We start from the raw sequence: 18,426 nt of genomic DNA on the forward strand, positions 1-18,426 counted from the left end.
GGCGCTGGTGCATTTGGTTGTCTCTAGTTTTGATCAGTAAAACTATGATACATTTTTATTTCAGAAAAACCTGTGTCTCCCAAATCTGGAACATTGAAGAGCCCTCCCAAAGGATTTGATACGACTGCCATTAACAAAAGCTATTATAATGTGGTGAGTAATTGCAAAATATTAAAAAACACCTTGTTTTTTGAATGTCGCTAAAACTCAGCAATGTAGATAGGTAAACTACTGAGTATGATATGGATATAAAAACAGAAATCTTTATCTGCCCCACACATGTAACCACCATTAATGTTTTGGTATGTTTCCTTCTAATTTCTCAATATTTTATAATCTTCAATATATTTTAAATACTGTATATATGCAATTGTATCTTGTTCTTGTCACATAACTTGGTATTATGATCATATCCCCATACCAAGTCTTCAAAAATGAGATATTAAAAAGGTACATAATGTATTTTAAAGATTTTGTGTGCATCAAATGCCATTATGCTTATATTTGGAATAGATTGTAAGTACTTTAGATCAGTATAGTTTCTTTATATCTTAACATAGTCTCTCCTGGTATTGCTGTGTGTGTGTGTGTGTGTGTGTGTGTGTACATGTTTGTATACAGATATGTGTATATGAAAATATCAAAATAACATGAAATGAGAGTAGAGTGTCTATACATCATATGTAGTAAAGACAGTGTTTCAGAGTCCTAAAACTTACTGCATTTTGAAACTTAACATGAGCAGTTTGTGAGCTTAAAAATGTATCTGTGGTATTAAATCCTATATCTAATCCAAACCTTCTCTGTGCCTACACAGTTACGCATTGTACAGAATATAGAAAATGATATTTATTTGGATAAAATTTTACATTGCTGTTATACATATATTTAGTATGTTAAATTAGCAAAGTAAACTTTTAAAATATGGTTATATTTTGAATTCTTTGGAAAGTGTGCATTTATTTAGTTATTTTTCTCCTACTTTCAGGGTTTTTTTTTTCTTTTTTCTTTTTTGTGATCCGGGGATGTATAAATCTGTGGCCATGAGGCCTTTGACTTTTTGAAGTGAAATAACAACTGGTTAGTGAATTTTTTTTTTAGCCCCTTTTAAAATGTTTAATTTTCTGTACATGTATTAAGAAATGGTGAAAAGTTATGACAGATTTGAATGAGTCAGTTCTACCACACTGACCTACTGCCATAGTCTTTGTTGCGAGTCTGTATATTCAGCTTTATTTTGAGCATTTACCTTCCATTTGCCTCCAGATAATACAGAGCAAGCTGGCCTCAGGGGAATTCATTCACTTTACAAATTACTGTTAACTCTGCCAGGCCTTGTTAAAGGCATTGGGCATAATATGAATAGAAATGGCAGAAATTTTTCTTTTGTCAGCCTATGTTCTGGTGTATGGATACAGTTAATTGTTTCCTCTCACTTCCTGTGTCCATTTCATTGCCCTTTTTCATAAATCCATTTTTGTATTTCCCTTCACTGGGCTCTGTGAATGATACTGTGGAGTGTGTGCCAGTAGCAGTCTTTGACTACTTTTCCTTGTATTGGTCAACTCCAGATCTTCCTTTCCTGAGAAGGAAAGGCTTAAATCCTCCTTTTGAGCTGCTGCTTCTGCTTCCCTGGTTTCTTTTTTCTTTTCACCAATTATTACCTGTTTCACCTGGACTCTGACTTCTACATTAACTCTGTCGACTTTCAGGACATGGGACTCTTCAGCACATCCTTTCCTGGTTATGCTCAGCTCTGCACGTCCTCTTCAGTCTTGTGCCTACTGAATGTTTGTTCCTGGGATGTGATTCCACTAACTTCTTTATTTTTTAGTATGTAATGTGTTATTTGTGTGGTTTTGTGTGCATAGCAAAAAAGAGAGTCGCTTTATGATTTTTCAGGGTTTCTCAGTGGGTAAACTTAACTTTCAACTCATGGAGCTTCTTTTTCCTTATGCATTCTTATGTGAGATGTTGGTTTCTTTATTAACGAGGGTTTCATGTGGTGAATAATTCAGTCATAAACCATGGTGATGTTCCTAAGAGGGAGGTACTTATTTGCAATTAGAGTTTAAAGCAGTCCCTTCTTTTCTGTCATTTTGCTTTCTATAGTTTCAGTTAGCCATGTCAACTGTGGTCTGAAAATACTACATGGAAAGTTTCAGAAATAAAATATATAAGTTTGAAATTGTGCTCTGTTCTGAGTATCGTAATGAAATCTGCTGTCCCGCTTAGTCCTGCTCAGGACAGGAATCACCCCTTTGTTCAGCGTATAGGTGCTGTATATGCTACCCATTGTCTCAGTTTTCATATTGACTTCTGTAATACCACAGTGCTTGTGGCCAAGTAACCCTTATTTTACTTAATAATGGCCCCAAAGTGCTAGAGTAGTGGTGCTGGTAATTCAGATACACTACATTAGTTAATAGCAAATGTTAAAATTGCGGTTTTTATGGCTGGACATAAACTCATGGAATTAACAGAAAATCGACTTTTGATATAGCATTCTTTATTTTATAAGAGAGACAATGAGTAAGCTCTAGAGGTTAAAGGACTTGTCCAAGGTGACACAGTGATTAGTGACTCACCCGGAATCAGTTTCAGCTTTTCTGAATTCTGTATTTCTAAATTGTACAGAAAAGTGAAATATAGGGCAGGATATACAACACAGAGAACAAATATAGTAGATAACATGTTAGTCATTTTTGAACTTTTGTAGTTTTGTTTTCACAGAAAACTGCTAAGGTATAGGTATATTTAACCCCACTGAAAGATAAGGCTCTCAAAGAGGTAAGAGCACTGATGGACTGATGTTACTAAATGCAGTTACATGAAAGACCAAAGTCTGAACTTGAGATCAGTGGAGAGCAGTGAGAAAAGTGTTCTAGGTGGATGAGGTGGAGCGGGCCTCTGGTCCCGCAGAGCCGCTCTGGGTTGTCATGGATGGGGAAATAAAAATAAGCTGTTCCAGACACTTTTCTTGGTTTGCCAGGGAAAAGGGGTGGCAATTCCCTCTAGTGGAGAATGCCCTGAGCCCTTGTGTCCAATGACTTTTATTGAAAGCATTATCAATGGAGGATAGGTAGTAGGAATGTACAGGTAATCTCATTACATCTGTATGTTAATGCTTACAGAGAATAGATGATGTTTTGAAGAAAACAAATGGCAGGAACACACCGATTTACACGGGACTCAACAAGTAAACGTAAGAGCGAGAGCGCCAAATGGTTTAGGGTCAGGGTCTGTGAATAATGTGAATTTCCTTCCCAGCATGAGCTGGTTATCATAGCTTTGAGGGAAAAAACAAAGCATGCTTCAGGGAATTTACTTCTAGGCCTGATTTTCCCTTCCCCTTGGGAACCAACTGATCCTGCCCAGGGCTGCCTCTAGTAGTGTTTCAAGCGTGGGCCAGGCAGGGGGAGCAGAGCAGCCAGGAGATAAGGAGGCTTCTTTCAGACAGAATGAGGACTCTGGCCATATCAAGGCCAAGGGGTGAGGGTCTTTTACCCTTTCTTCATGTCCCCCAAGTCCTTCCTTGATGGCCCCTATACAACTGTGCCTGTCTTAGGTTGCCCCTGCCATCGAGGGGTCTTACCCATCACTGACTAACCAGCCATCCTCCGGTGCCAAGCAGGGTGATGTGAGGGAGGCAGGGGCTGCGCCCCTGCCAGGGGGACAGGTTTTGTCTCCTCAGTGGCCTGTTTTTCCAAGGCCTCCTTGCTCAGCTTCTGCCTTGGGGTCCTCTTGCGTATCTGCCAGACTACAGTCTCTGAAACCAGGTGGGATGATTCTCAACGGGTGGAGGTACAAACATTTTGAAATTAAGACAAAAAGGAGATAAGCGTTAATGGGGATGATATGTATCTTTCTGCTGGTGTATAATGGTCAAGACAAACCAGAAAACACTGGGAAGTGAAAAGTGATTCTTAGTGATTTATGATTGTTATTATGGCAGATTCACCATCTGTTTCTCCTCTTTGTCTGGGACTCCATTGTACACATGTTGGTAAGTATGGTGGTGTCCCACAGGTCTCTGAGGCTCTGTTCATTTTTCTTTTTCTTGTTTTCAAATTTAATCTTTATTGTATTTTTTCCCCATTACCATCTAGTCCCTTTTACCACCCCCCGACCCCCAGCAATCACCACACTGTTGTCCATGTCTGTGAGTCCTTTTTCCTTTTTGCTCAATGCCTCCACTCCCGAACCTTCGCCATCCCCCAGCTCTCATCCTGCTCTCCATCTCTGAATCTGTCCCCATTTTCCTTGTTAGTTCAGTTTGTTCATTTTATTTCCCTTAGCATAATGTTCTCCAGGTCCATCTATACTGTCACAAAGGGTAAAATTTCCTCCCCTCCCCTCCCCGCTCCTCTTCTCTCTCCCTCCCCCTCCCAACCCCTCCTTTCCTGTTTACCTCCCCCTCTCCCTCTTCTTCCCCCCCCTTCCAGCTGAGTAATATTCCATTGTGTAAATGTCCCATAGTTCTTTTATACACTCATCTACTGATGGACACTTAAGCTGTTTCCATATCTTGGCAATTGTAAATAACACTGCAATGAACATAAAGATGCTTATGTTCTTTCAAATCAGTGTTTTGGGTTCCTCCATATATATTCCCAGAAGTGAGATAGCTGGGTCAAAAGGCAGATCCATTTTTAATTTTTTGAGTCATTTTTCTTTATTTTTAATTTTTGTTCTTCAGATTTAATAACCTACCGATCTCTTTTTATGTTTGCTAATTATTTCTTTTGCGAGCTCAAATCTGCTACTGAGCCTCTTAGTGAATTTTTCATTTTATTTGTTGTACCTTTCAGTTCATAATTTCCATTTGATTATTTTTATAGTCAAATACAGACTCATTGTTTTTATACTTTCCTTTAATACTTTTCGGCATAGTTTCCTTTAGTTCCTTGAACATTTAAAAAAAACTTTATTTTAGAGCATTTTTAGGCTTACAATGAAATTGAGAGGAAGAGACAGATTTTTCCATGCCCTTTCCCCCCATGCAAGTATAATCTTTCCATTTATCAACATCTGTCACCAACGTGGTACTTTAAAACAACAACAACAAAAACAACAACAAAGGATGAACCTACTTTGACAATATCATAATCACTCAGTCTATAGTTTACTTTGGTGCTCACTCTTTGTCGTCGTACATTCAACGGGTTTGGACAAATGTATAATGACATATGTCCATCATTATAGTATCATACAGAATATTTTCACTGCCTTACAAAATCCTCTGTGCTTTGTCACCTCATTCCTCTTGACTCCCAACCCTGGCAACCTTTACTGCCCCCATAGTTTTGGTTTTTTTTAAGAAATGTTATATAGTTGGTATCATACAGGATGTAGCTATGTGGATTGGTTTCTTTCAATTAGTAATATGTATTTCAGGTTCCTCTATGTCTTTTCCTGGCTTGATAGCTTATTTCTTTTTAATACTGACTAATATTAAGTTGTCTAGATGTACAGCAGTTTATCCATTCACCTTCTGACGGGCATTTTGGTTATTTCCAAGTTTTGGCAGTTATCAATAAAGCTGTTGTAAACATCTGCATGTAGGTTTTGTGTGGACATAAGCTTCTAACTCCTTTGGGTAAACACCAAGGAGTATGATTGTTAGAGACTGTACGAGTATATTTAGTTTTGTAAGAAACTGGCAAAATGTCTTCCACAGTAGCTGCACCATTTTTTGTTCCTGCCTGCAGTGAATGACTATTACTGTAGCTCCACATCAGCACCATCATTTATTGTTGTCAGTGTTCTGGATTTTGGCCATTCTAATAGGTATGTAGTAGTATCTCATTGTTGGTTTAATCTGTATTTTCCTAATGACATATGATGTGGAGTATTTTTTTCATATGCTTATTTGCCATCTGTATATTTTCTTTGAGGAGGTGTCTGTTAAGGTCTTTGGTCCATTTTTTAATCAGGTTTTCTTTTTTTATTGTTGAGTTTTAAGAGTTCTTTGTTATGTTTTGGTTTAATAAGGTGTGTGATTTTTTTTTCCCTTTAATTTTCTGTAGTTTGATTATGGTTAGATGTACTTTCTTTTGACATTTATATGCTTGGTGTTCTCTGAGCTTCCTGGATCTGTGATTTAGTGTCTGACATTTTCTTGGGGATATCCTCAGTCATCATTGTTTCACATATTCCTCCTGTTCCTCTCTTTCTTTCTTCTCCTCCTCATATTTCCATTGCATGTATAACTGTACCTTTTGTAGTTGTTCACTGTTATTGGATATTCTGTTCTTTTTTTTTTCCTTCAGTCTTCAGTCTCTTTTGTTTTCAGTTTTTGAGGATTGGATATTACCTGTAGCTATTGATATTACCTGAAGCTCTGTGATTCTTTCTCAAGTTGTGTCCAGTCTACTAATTCTATCAAATGCATTCTTTATTTCTGTTAGTGTGTCTGATCTCTAGTTCTTTTTTTTGTTGTTTTTTCCTTAGGATTTCCATCTCACATTATACATCTGTTCTTTCAGGCTGTTCTCTTTATCCTTTAGAGCCCTTTGCATATTAATCATAGTTGTTTTAAATTCTCAGTCTGTTAGAATTATCCAGCTACCTGTCTGGTTCTGATGCTTATGCCTTGTAATGTTTTTGATAGCCAGACATGGTATACTGGATAAAAGGAACTGCTGCAGATAGGCCTTTAATAATGTGGTGAGAGGTGAGGCAAGGGGAAGTGTTCATAACCCTTTGATTAGATTTTAGTGAGCCTATGCCTCCTGACTGTGAACCTCACAAGTGTTAGTGTTCTCTCTCCCCGCTTAGGTGAGACAGGATGGCTAGAGCTAGCTGGAGTTAGGTAATTTCTCTTCTGGTCAGTTAGTGTGATAATACCCAGCAGGTTAGGCTCTGGTTACCTAATTTCTCTTGAGGGCAGGCCTTCTTAAGAACAGTGCTCTGGTGTATTACAAAATGGTTCCTTTTCCTCTCCCTCTTTTGGAAGCCCAAGGACATTTTTCTCTGATATTTATTTTGGGAATTTAGTCAAGCTTCTGGAGGTAAATTTCCCAGTATTGTTGAGTGCCTCCATATCACTGGGTCCCCTAAGGGTTGTCAGCTCTCAGATTGTCCACAGTGTGCTCCAGCAATTCATCGGTCACAGTTACGGTTTTCCAACCTCAGCACTGGTTCCCACTGGGTTTCTGCTCGTGTTTCTATACTGGTCTGATATAAGTGTGGCTTCCTGTATTTTCCTTTTGGTCTCTCCAGTCTTGGAGGCGGTGATTTGTCCTGTGTCCTCCTCTCTCTTTTGGATCCAGGATGAGAGCTGTTGATTTTTCAGTCTGTTCAGCTTTTCACTTACTGTTAGGATAAGGTGTTGTGATTCGTAAGTGTCTTATACATGGAACCAGAAACTGGACATCTCCGTGGACATACTTACAATAGCTCTTTTGGGGCTTCCATCTGTTGAATTCAGAGACAGTTTCTATAGACCAGGCTGCTTCTTGGGGTGCATGGGCCACATGTACTTTCCTTATCTTATAATTTTTCATTGAAAATTGGACATTTTTAGGAGATAGATTTTAGCAACTCCAGATTCTGAACTCCACCTTCACTGGGATTTGTTACTGTTCTTTTGTTTGTTTTAGTGTCTTTGACTAACTCTGTAGTTTACCTCCCCCCACAGTCACTGATGGGCACTGTTCATTTCCTTCCTTCCTTCCCTCCCTTCCTTCCCCCCTTCCTTCTCTCCTTCCTTTTTAAGCTCGGCTTCCTAATTTTACACTCAGGGCAACAGAGTTCAGTATTTAGCCAAAGATTGCTTAAAGATTATGTTTAACCAGGGTTTTATTCTTTGCCAGTGGTTCTATACGTGTTTGGTTAATAATGCATTAGCACAGGGCTGGGGAGGGTAGAATCTTTATAGAACTTAAAAACAGTGAGTGGAAACATAAAGGAAAATAACAAAATTGATTAGGCAGTGTAAAAGTTTAATAAATTTTTTGCCTTCAAACAATGTAAACCAAATTAAAAGCTAATTGAAACATTATTTGCAACAGTTATAAAAACACAAGATTATTTTCAATGTGTGAGGAGCTCATTAAGACAAATACATTAAGATTAATAGATAAATAGGAAAGGAAGTAAAACTCGGGAAATACTGGTGGTTGTGTTTAATCAGTTCAGGCTCCTCTTAAAGAAATACCATAGATTGAGTGGATTAAACAGCTTCTGGAGGCTGGAAGCAAGATTGGGTCATTCATGAAGACCCTTTTCTCTGTTTACAGAGGGCTACCTTCTGTTGTACCCTCACTTGGTGGAGAGAGCAAGCTCTGGTCTTTTCATTCTTGTATTATGACACTAATCCCAATCATCAGGGCCCTGCCTTTATGACCTAATTACTTGCCAAAGGCCCCATCTCCTAATATCAACACATTGGGAATTTAGACTTCAACACATTCCATCTTGGACACGAACATTCAGTCCACACCACTCTGACAAAATGGTTCAGCTTATCATAAAAAATTTGATTGCAACATTATATGTATACAGTAAGCAGAGACTTAAAGAGAGAATATTCAGTTCTATTAATGGTGGACATGTAAATCTGTATAGGATTCCTTAAAAGTAATGTGGCAGGTATATACAGAATTCTGAAAGTGCTCAAGCCCTTTAATCTAGTGATTATACTTCTTAAAATCTATCCCAGAGAAATTATTTAAAATGTATTTAAAAATGTTTGTGCAAAGTTGTTTTCATAGGATTATTTGTTATAGTAGTTAAGTTACAAGCAACCTAAATATATAGCAGTATAGGAACGATTAAGTAACCAGAGGTACATCCATTTATAATGATTAAAAATGTACTTTAAAAAATATAAGAAATGTTTCTATGGTAAGTGTAATAAGCAGAATTATTAAGTTATATACATAATGTGATGATGTAGAAGTGTTATCAGAAAATAGGAGAGTGCCAGAGAATGGTTTGAGTGGCAGAATTTTATTGCTTGGTAATACAGGTGGTAGTGATTTTGGAAGATTACTTTGGCACCAGACTGTTGAAGATGGAATTAGGGCATCAGAGACCATGGTTAGGGACAGTGGGGACTCAGACTTAGGGAATGATAATGGAAGGGAGGAAAAAAATCCAAGATACTTAAGAGTAGATTAATTTTTGTACAAAGTCAGCCACCACTGTTACTTTTATTTTCAAATGTGAAAACTATTTGAAATCAGTATATTTTCAGTGACTTAGGGCAATGAATAATCGGGAGTGCCCTTGCTTAGGTGATGGGATGGGGAGGGGTGGGGGTGGGCGTGGGTTTCAGGTTTTACGTGCAGTGTTTGTGTGCCCTCTTGGTGCGCTAGCCAGATAGAAGCCCCTAGCTGCCTGTATAGACACTTCATTGTAAAATGAGGTTGATAGTGCTAGCCTTAGCGTTGTTGTATTGTTAAGAGGATTAGCAGTTGGTCTTAAGGTGTCTGGCAAAATACTTGGCCCTTAAGAGGTTTCCAAGGTTATTAGGAAACGTATTTAGGACCATTTGGGATGTTAGGCATCACTGAGGCCATTATACCTTTCTGTTTGCAAACACGCATTCCATTTGAGGATTACCTGGGAGAGCTGTAGTCAAGGATGATGGGGTCATGTAATTAAAGAAAAATGTTTGTGACACGCCTGAGCTTGATGGATTTTGACAATGAAAGAACATTAACTGTACTTGCAGGATGGTAATAGACATCTTTTCTGATAAAGGAGAGAGAGAGAGAAAATACTTCTGTTGTAGAAGCTGATGCCCATCCCTAGAGCATGAAAGGTCTGGAGTCACCTCTTTTAAGGGATCAGGAGTTTCCTCAGTCATCATTAGAGAATGAGGTCTCTTAAATATGTTGATCTAGGAAGTTACAGCTTCTTAAGATCTTACATGTTCAGGGATACATTGTGGTTTATTTTCTAGGTTTTATTGAATGAAAACTTTGACTTAAAAGTGTATGTCAGTACTCTTTATGTATGGGAAGAGCAAACAGTTATCCTTCCATTCATGCCAAGTATCATGAAAAGTCAGGGAAGCTATTGCCTTGAAACATTGTAAATATGATACAATAGATAGGAATCACTAGTTTTAATAAATGTACAAAATAGATGTGCGTCTTTTGTAAAATCCTATAGTAAACTTCCATGTACCTTTTCTGTGCTCTAGAGAAATAGTACATATGTCTTTCCCCTTTCCTCTTTGAGTTGCCATGAACCTCTCTGCGTGCTGGGCCAGGGAAAATGCCTGAGCTTCTGACCTGACATCGTATGTGTGCATTGAACAGCCTAACCTCAGCCCTAGTTTTGAGGTTATCTTTTCTTTCTTTCTTTTTTTTTTTAATCTTCATTTGAGGATATGTTTATTGATTTTAGAGAGAGAGGGAGAGAAACATTGCCTCCCATGTTTCTGACCAGGGATCGAATCTGCAACCTAGATATGTGCCCTGAGTGGGAATTGAACCTGCATTCTTTTGGTATAGGGGATGACATTTCAACCGAATCACCTGGCCAGGGCTTCGTTTATCTTTTACTTGTCCCTTGGCTTCCCTCCATCTTTACCAGGATTGTTTTTCAGTCCTTTGACACCTGATGTCTCTGTCCCGGCTTGTGTGTGGATAAGGTTCATTACCTCATGTGCCTAGGGATTATAGAGGGGTGTACAGCTTTGTCCCCTCTGTCTCTCCTAGAGAGCTGTTGCCCTCTTTTTTGTATCCTGCCCACATTTCATATTGACAGTGAGGGGCCAGCAGACATCTTTGACAAACTTTGCTCCCATTGTTTTTATGTAATTTTCTTGTTTTATATTGGTCAAGATCTACGTAAAGGTTTTCATGTAGTAGTAGAAACATGTCACAGAGTAGGAGCTATACGCATTTGGTAAATGAGTGAAGGAATAACTGAGTTATTTAATTGTGGAACAGACTGGCTTATGAAATAATTACCTCCTGGAGAATGGAGTTATGTAAGAAGTAGCTCCAAATAGGATTCCAGGTTTGGGTTGGAAGGCTGTACTAGGTGGTGTGTAAGATTCCTTTCTACCTTAAGTCAGGGACATGACACTTAAGGAAAGGAATCTCTTTTTATAAAAAAAGGAAATAGGTCTGTAGATAAGGTAGGATGTAGCAGAGCCAGGATTTGTGCTCAGGTCTTTCGCTCTCAAGTCCGGCTCTTTACACATCATGGTGCAGTCATGCACATCAGCTTGCTTGCTAAGGCCAACTTTCTGTTGTGACATATATCATTGTGAACCTGCAGCCTTTGCTATTGTGTTAGTAATGCTTACGTGGAAGACACAGCATCCCAAGACCTTGTGAATCCCCAAATTTAGAACTGATATAATTACATAACAACTTTCAATAGCTACAGTAACATAAAACATTTTACATGGCACCGCTTTTTGAGAGTTAATGTTTTTAAGGATTAAGAACGTGCAGAGATCAACAAACTACATTAGAACAGTGATTGCCGGGGTGTGGGAGTGGGTTTGCTCCTCTGTGTTCTTCTGGCCTCTGGATTTGTGGAGCCAGGCGGAGCTGTAGGAATTGCTTCCTCCGGCAGCACTGCCCTTCCCTTCCTTCCTCTCCTTTCCCTAGAGGCTGATAGTCTATTAGTGGCTCGAGGCCTATCTTATAATATACTGTTTGAAAATTTAAGTACTAAATACAGTTTAAATAGACAGGGTTGAAAGGAAACATGCAGTGATTATTTTTCCTTGTATGGGGAGGGGCTGATGAGGTGAGTGGGAGAGAGGGTTAGATCAGTTGTACCATTCTCTCATTTTTCCCATTGTGCTTATGAACCAGTATTATGGTTTTGAAATTTGGTTTTAGTTTATGCTGATAATTTTTTATCTGGATCAAATCTTTAAAAATTACCTAATGTTTCTTTCCTCATATGTAGATCGTTTATTCTTTTTTAAAGGACAATCAGTGCCGTGTAAAATAAAACATGACACCTACCAAGATTTGCAATGAAAGTTGTAACTCATTTATAAAATCACTGATACTAAGTGCTCCTTTAATGATGGTAATAATAAAATGAGTTTCTGTGTGTCTGCAAGGTACTGAAATCAGCCATCCTTTGTTTTGCTTTGCTGTAGTGGCTGATAGTTCAGGGATTGTCTCTGTGGCTTGCCTGATGTCCTCCTTCTGTGTGGCACCATTGTTTGACTGGACTTGGTTCTCCACGCCTTATGCCTCAGGGAGAGCTCACGCTGGCTGAGCTCAGGCGGGGTTGTTCTTCACGGCTGTGGAGTAAAGGCTGCTCTTTCTGTGAAAACGGCACGCATTCGCTGGTATCCTGCCTTCATGTGATGGAATTTTGGCAACCAGGCTATTAGGTCTCATGGGGTCCTGCAGCAGCCAGAGTTTGCAGAAGTCAAGAAAGGGAAGAAAGGTGATGACTGGCGTACACAGATGTGCTGCGGAGCATAGGGAGGAGGGCTGTGTGGCCTCCGGGCCGAGAGGACAGTCAGCGTCAGGATGACTCAGTTAGCCAAGTTTTGGTCCTGTGTTGGTGGAAAAAGCTAAGTGTAACTTGGATTGTTTGGATTTGGAGTATTTTAGAACTTCTTTTTAGCACTTATTTGAAGATAATGTTTATGACTCGTAGTAGAAAGGAACCAACTTTAACTGCCTTAAGTGTAGCTTTTTGACAGGATTGTTTTTGGTACATTCTTGTGGAAGCTTTTACATTTGCCTACTGTGCTTAATGCTACTATTGAGGAAACGCCATTTTATTCTACTCATACGAGTGATGTATTCTTGCATAGTTTTCCTTTTATGTTACCTAGGAACTGTTTTCTGTTTTATAAAATAGGTGTTTAGGTTTTCAAGTATGCTCTAATTAGCTTTGCTAATAATTCCTAATGTTTGTAATTAAGACGTAAATCATATAATTTAACCTTCGTTTTAACATTGAAAAAGGACTTTTCATTGTACATGCCTGTGATATTTTTATTTATATTTTTAGTTCAATGATCCATTATACTTGGCTTACTTCACGTTATTTTTGAAGGGTAAGATCTAGTTTAAGTATAATTCTCTGATAATGTAGTGGCTGGTTCTCTGTCCACTAGTCCTTTGACATTTGTGTCTAATGAGTATTTTTCTTCGAAGGAAGACATTATAATCATAGGATCAGCACCCAGATTCCCCCACAAAGGAATGAACTCTGGAGTGGCCCCTCCTCCCTCTGGCTCACTCCACCAGTCTTCCATGAATAGAGCCATTCAGGGGCAGAGCCAGTTTTCAGTGTCATAGTGAAAGAACCTCTGATTCTCCTCAAATTAAATAGTGTAGTATGTAAGTTATTTAATCAGGTTTGCATTTACTCATGAGTGACTGTAGTCTTTCCTCAGAGTACACAGAAAACAGTAGTGAACAGTATAATAATCCATGTTGCATTTATTAATGCTGTAATCTAAGTTTTTAGCTTAATGAGTACTTTTTTTCTTAAACGTTTAAACACACATTTTGAGTATCAAAACTGATGGTGATAAAACTTGTGTGTTTGATAGCTTTATTCTGTAAAGTTTTTTTTGTATGGTTAATTTAGAATAATTGGTTAGTTTTGGAAGACACAGCATGTGTTAGTGCTTGTCAGTGGATCCTCAGAAGAAACATGTAATATGATTTCCTGATTAAAAAAGATGCTGGCTCTCTGAACAGAGGGGAATAAAAAAAATAGTGGAGGGAGGGATTTCACTTTTTTTACTCATGTCAGGTCCCACAGGAGCCTTGACTCCTTCCCTTAGTCTGATAGCTGGAGAAGGCAGTGTTGGGCACTGTAGTGTCAGATCTAGGCTCACATTCTGGCTCTGCTATTCACTAGCTGTTTGATTTTGGATCAGTTACTTAATCTCCCTACACTCCAGTCTTTTCTTTCATAAAGGGAATAGGTTTTGTGAGGATTAGAGATACCTTGTGTAGAGCACCCTGCTCAGTGCCGGGAATATAGTATGCATCAGTAATTAGTCTTAGGCCTGCTCACGCATCCCCGCTCTATCTGCAGGCCTCGGTGCCTTCTCACCTTGTCCTATGAGGAGCCTTTGCTCTTGGTGATTACAGATGGAAAGAGGCTCATACTTTAGTTCAGCTGTTTTGCATTTTATATTTAACTCTCAATTTTTAGGAGTTAAGTGATTTTTGGCTTACAGTAATATAGGATACCAAGAAACATTTTAATTTTAAGGTTGATTTATAATTAATCTACTATCTATAAATAAAATACAGGCATGCCTCAGAGATATTGTGGGTTCAGTTCCAGACCACCACAGTAAAGCGAGGATTGCAGTAGTGAGTTGTGATCTTGCTGGTTGAGGAAGGTCTTGCCTTCAGTTTGTTAAAAACACCCCCCCCCCCCCAATCTATGAAGCACAATAAAAAGAAGTTTGATAAAATGAGGTATGCCTATAGTGGCTGTTTAAAGGTTGTTTTATACTGGTAGAACTTTAATTTTTAATAATTGTGGGTAGGATGATCTGAGACTGTCATATTCTCTAATGAAGGTCTGTAGTTCACAAAAATTGATTTCGCTTTCTTAGATGTGATCTAGGAAATGAGCAAATTCTTTTTTTATAGTTGCAATAGACTTTATATATGTTAAAATACATAGATTGTAAGGTTACAGTTCAATGAGCTTTGACAGGTGTATATGTCTATGTAACAACTTCCCAAATTATGATCTAGAACATGTCTCTCACCCCAGAAATTTATCTCATGTCCCTTTTCCCCTTGTTACTTTCCCTTCCCCCCTCTTGATTTCATTTCTGCCATTGTAGATTAGTTTTGCCTGTTCCTGGACTTACTATAAATGGAATACGTAGCCCTTGCTGGTATGGCTCAGTTAGTTGGAGCATCATCCCAAAACCAAAAGGTTACAGGTTTGATCCCAGCTCTGGGCGCAGGAGCTAGTGACTCCTGGTCCTGATGCATATGGGAGGCAACCAATGATGCTTCTCTCTCTCTCTCACATTGATATTTCTCTTCCTCTCTTCTTCTTTCTCTCAAAGCAATGAAAAACAGTATCTTTGGGTGAGGATTTTTTAAAAAAAGTGGACTATGCAGGATGTGCTTTTTGTGAATAGCTTATTTTGCACAACACAGTGGTTTAAAGATTCATCCATGTATCTGTGCTTTTGTGATTATCAATGGTTTCTCCTTTTTATCTATAGGCTTGGCATTACTTATCTGATGAAGGAATTCATTCTAGCCTCATTCTAGGTATACCTGTGTCAAATGCTTGGCAGTAAGATGAAGTCAGTGGTGTAGCTGTGGTAATAGTAATTAAGTGGATTTGGCAGTGAACTGTAGGGATCTGTGTATGAACACATTAATATTATATGGAAGCAACAATGTGAATTGAACAATGGTGATGAACTTTCAAAAGCTTTAAGTCTTAATGTCAAATAATGCTTATTCATCATTTATTATAGGTGCTACAGAACATTTTGGAAACAGAAAATGAATATTCTAAAGAACTTCAGACTATGCTTTCAACCTATCTACGGCCATTGCAGACCAGTGAGAAGTAAGTTAGATGATAAATTGTGTTAATTGTAGAGTCATTCACCAAAACAGTTCATTCCGTTTTGAACACCTTAGGTGTTCCCTTGTATTTTCATAGAATAGAGGGTGAAGTACTGGAGCAGAATTTAGTATACTAGTTTGCCTTAGACATAAGCAATTTGTTTATTAGGTTAAGACTTTAATGGGGCATTGGGATGGGAGAGGAGAGGAATATAAGTAAAACTGTTTACATATTTTTACTGTTATTTTTCTTGGCTCTAGGTTAAGTTCAGCAAACACTTCATATTTAATGGGAAATCTAGAAGAAATATGTTCTTTCCAGCAAATGCTTGTACAGTCTTTAGAAGAATGCACCAAGTAAGTAAGATGCTAAAATTTACAACATTCAGATTGGTATAACAGGTACTTAAAGGGTTATGGTTAACGTAATTTTAGAACTTACGTTTCCAAAGATGAAAACTAGCTTATTTTGAAATTTTTAGGTATATTAGCTTTTATAGTAAAAGCTATGTTTTACATTATTTAAAATTTAGTGGTTTTTAAAGAAGGGATCTACTGACTAGTCAAGAAAAGAGAAGTTTTCATGTGAGTGATGATTTTTAAGGTGTTGGGGTGGGGGGAAGTAGGTGATGAATAACCCCAGTAGAAGAGAGGATGGCATGTGACAGAGCGTGGAGGTGCCAGTGGCTTAGTTTTGTACGTTCTGCCATGTGCTACGTGGGGAGGCACGTGTGCACACACCCTTGAAGGCCAAGTCTTCTCAGCGTCGTCTTCCAGCGTGTGGTGTTCCTGGCCTCAAGAAGCTGAGAAATTGTAAAGGACTACATACATAATGTGCTGTGTGGATCTATTGAGGACTTGCTTTTGTCACTTTTCCAAGATTTGTTCCCCCCCCGCCCGGTCCCCCCTCCTGGGGTAGGGGGCAGGTGTGTTCTGAATGATCTGACGTGAGACTATTTTTTCTGCATGACTATTTTATGTTCTTTGTTAATAGCAAACATTAAAGGATATGTATGAAATGCCTGCTGGGTGTTGGGGGACTTAAAGTCATGGTGCATGTGAAAAGTTTGAGATTCTAGTTTACCCGGTTATATTTGATGTTTATTTATTTGTGGGCTTGATAAAGGAAGGCAGCACATTTTATTTTTGCATGATCTTTATTTTTGTAGTCACCAGAAGGAGCAGAACATTGTTTTTTCTCTCTGGTTGGTCTGTGGTTTTGCTGCCAGCTTTTTGCCTGTGTCTTTCTCAGTCTTGGAAGTAGGGAGGGTGGCCTGCCCACTGTGCCAGCAGCTCTTTAAATTGGTAACAGTTTGCCATGCGGACAGTAGGTTTGCTTCCCAAACTTTGGCTTCAAGGCCTCATTGAGGCCTTTCCTGTCAAAGGCTGTGGTGAGTGGCAAGCTGAGTGTCAGCATAACAAAACACTAGCTCTCAAACAGAAATCCACAGTTTTTGTTCTTGCAGTATTTTTGGTTTGCATAAAATGACATTACTTATATGATCATTAAAAGAGCAGGTTGAGAATCACTTTGCTTTTCCTTTTGGTGAATGAAGATCATTTGGCAGCAATTTGGGGTCTTTGCAAGAGGTTAGCCCTGTTGGCACAAAATGGAAGTAAATGTTTGCTTCTCCTTTCCCACTGGCCATAGGTTATGTAGACTAAATAAATTAGTATTTATGTAGTACATTTTGCAGCACCTCTGGTGAGCCTTTTGTCAGTCCTGTGAAATAGGAAGCTATTACTAGCTTCACAGTTTAGATTTAAAAGCTGAAGTTCAGGGTGGTAAAGGAATGGTAATGGCAAATGGTTCCAGATATTAGACCTCAGTCCTTAAGTTTGGCTGAGAATTCAGAGCCAAGAATTCAAATATCAATGATAGTTTGTTTAGAAAGTTACAAAGGTAGAAAATGTAAGCCATTGAAATTAGCTTCTTGTTAGGTATGGATGCCAAGATGCAGACAGCAGATAACTGGGTTTGCTGCACCTGCCCTTTGACAGGCAGCTCTTGAGATAGAGAGTGCACCTGACTTGCTGACCCCAAAATCTAGTCCTGTGCCTGGAACGTTTCAAATGTGTTGTGTGTGTTGGGTTCCCCCCCCCCTTTTTTTGGTATGTAACTTGAGGTATGTTGCTTGGGGTGCATGTGAACCACTTCACCGCCCCTGAGTGTGCTGGGGTTTTCACTTCCTCTCTGTTCACATTTACAAGGTCCGTCCTTTTTCTTCTTCTATTTTGCATATACTTCATGCTTCTTTGGCCCCTGTTGTGACACTCAGGGCTCACAAAATATATCTGAGTTTAAATAATCAGATACAACTCAGTTGTGTTAATGAAAATGTCTTATGGCTTCCTTGCTGTTGCTTTATATTCAAATGTGATACATGGGGCACCTTTTCATCATAAAGGTTCACACAGGTTTATGAATGGTTCTGCCAAGTTACTAACAGATGATAGTCCTTGGCTATCTGGAAATGGATGTTATAGAATGTTACTATCTGTGGAAGACTGTAAGGGCAACATCCATTTTGGAACAACATTTGGAGAATTGTCGTTCATGGGTGCTATTAGAGGGCAAGACAGTGTCTTATTCTTTATATTCTCAGTTATTTTTTAATAAATTCTAACATGTAGTAAATTTTCAATAAATAGATGGTCTTAGATTATCAAGTCAATAGAGCCTAAGTAAGAATTTACTTCTCTAGGGATAGTTTCTGGGCACGTTTGTTGTTTGAACTACTTTAGTTAAAAAACATTGTGATTTTTGAGTTCAGCTGATTGAGAGGGATATTGGTGTCACTAGGCAGATGAAGGTAAAGACAGGGAAAGGACTTAAGATAAAGCAGAAAGTTCCTTCTGAGGTGCTTGTGTACCTTCTAGTGAGGATGTCTCACAGACAGTTGGCCAG

The 18,426-nt window shown here is 38.6% G+C and overlaps 1 protein-coding gene across 5 annotated transcripts in view; it reads left to right on the plus strand.

The window, feature by feature from the left end:
* ARHGEF7 (Rho guanine nucleotide exchange factor 7) overlaps positions 1–18,426 on the plus strand; it is a 135,018-nt gene that overhangs the window by 69,304 nt on the left and 47,288 nt on the right. For 4 of the 5 annotated variants that reach the window (XM_054565856.1, XM_054565857.1, XM_054565859.1 and 1 more), the window contains 3 exons: positions 65–153; positions 15,425–15,519; positions 15,780–15,875. In XM_054565856.1, coding sequence (XP_054421831.1) covers positions 65–153; positions 15,425–15,519; positions 15,780–15,875 — 280 coding nt within the window. Of the gene's footprint in view, positions 1–64; positions 154–12,290; positions 12,397–15,424; positions 15,520–15,779; positions 15,876–18,426 lie in introns of those variants that run through there. The other variant, XM_054565860.1, reaches the window with a different exon arrangement.

The sequence above is a fragment of the Pteronotus mesoamericanus genome, unplaced genomic scaffold (genome assembly GCF_021234165.1).
Source record: "Pteronotus mesoamericanus isolate MK-2021 breed Mesoamerican mustached bat unplaced genomic scaffold, CSHL_Meso_final contig_169, whole genome shotgun sequence".
Taxonomy (NCBI): Eukaryota; Metazoa; Chordata; class Mammalia; order Chiroptera; family Mormoopidae; genus Pteronotus; species Pteronotus mesoamericanus.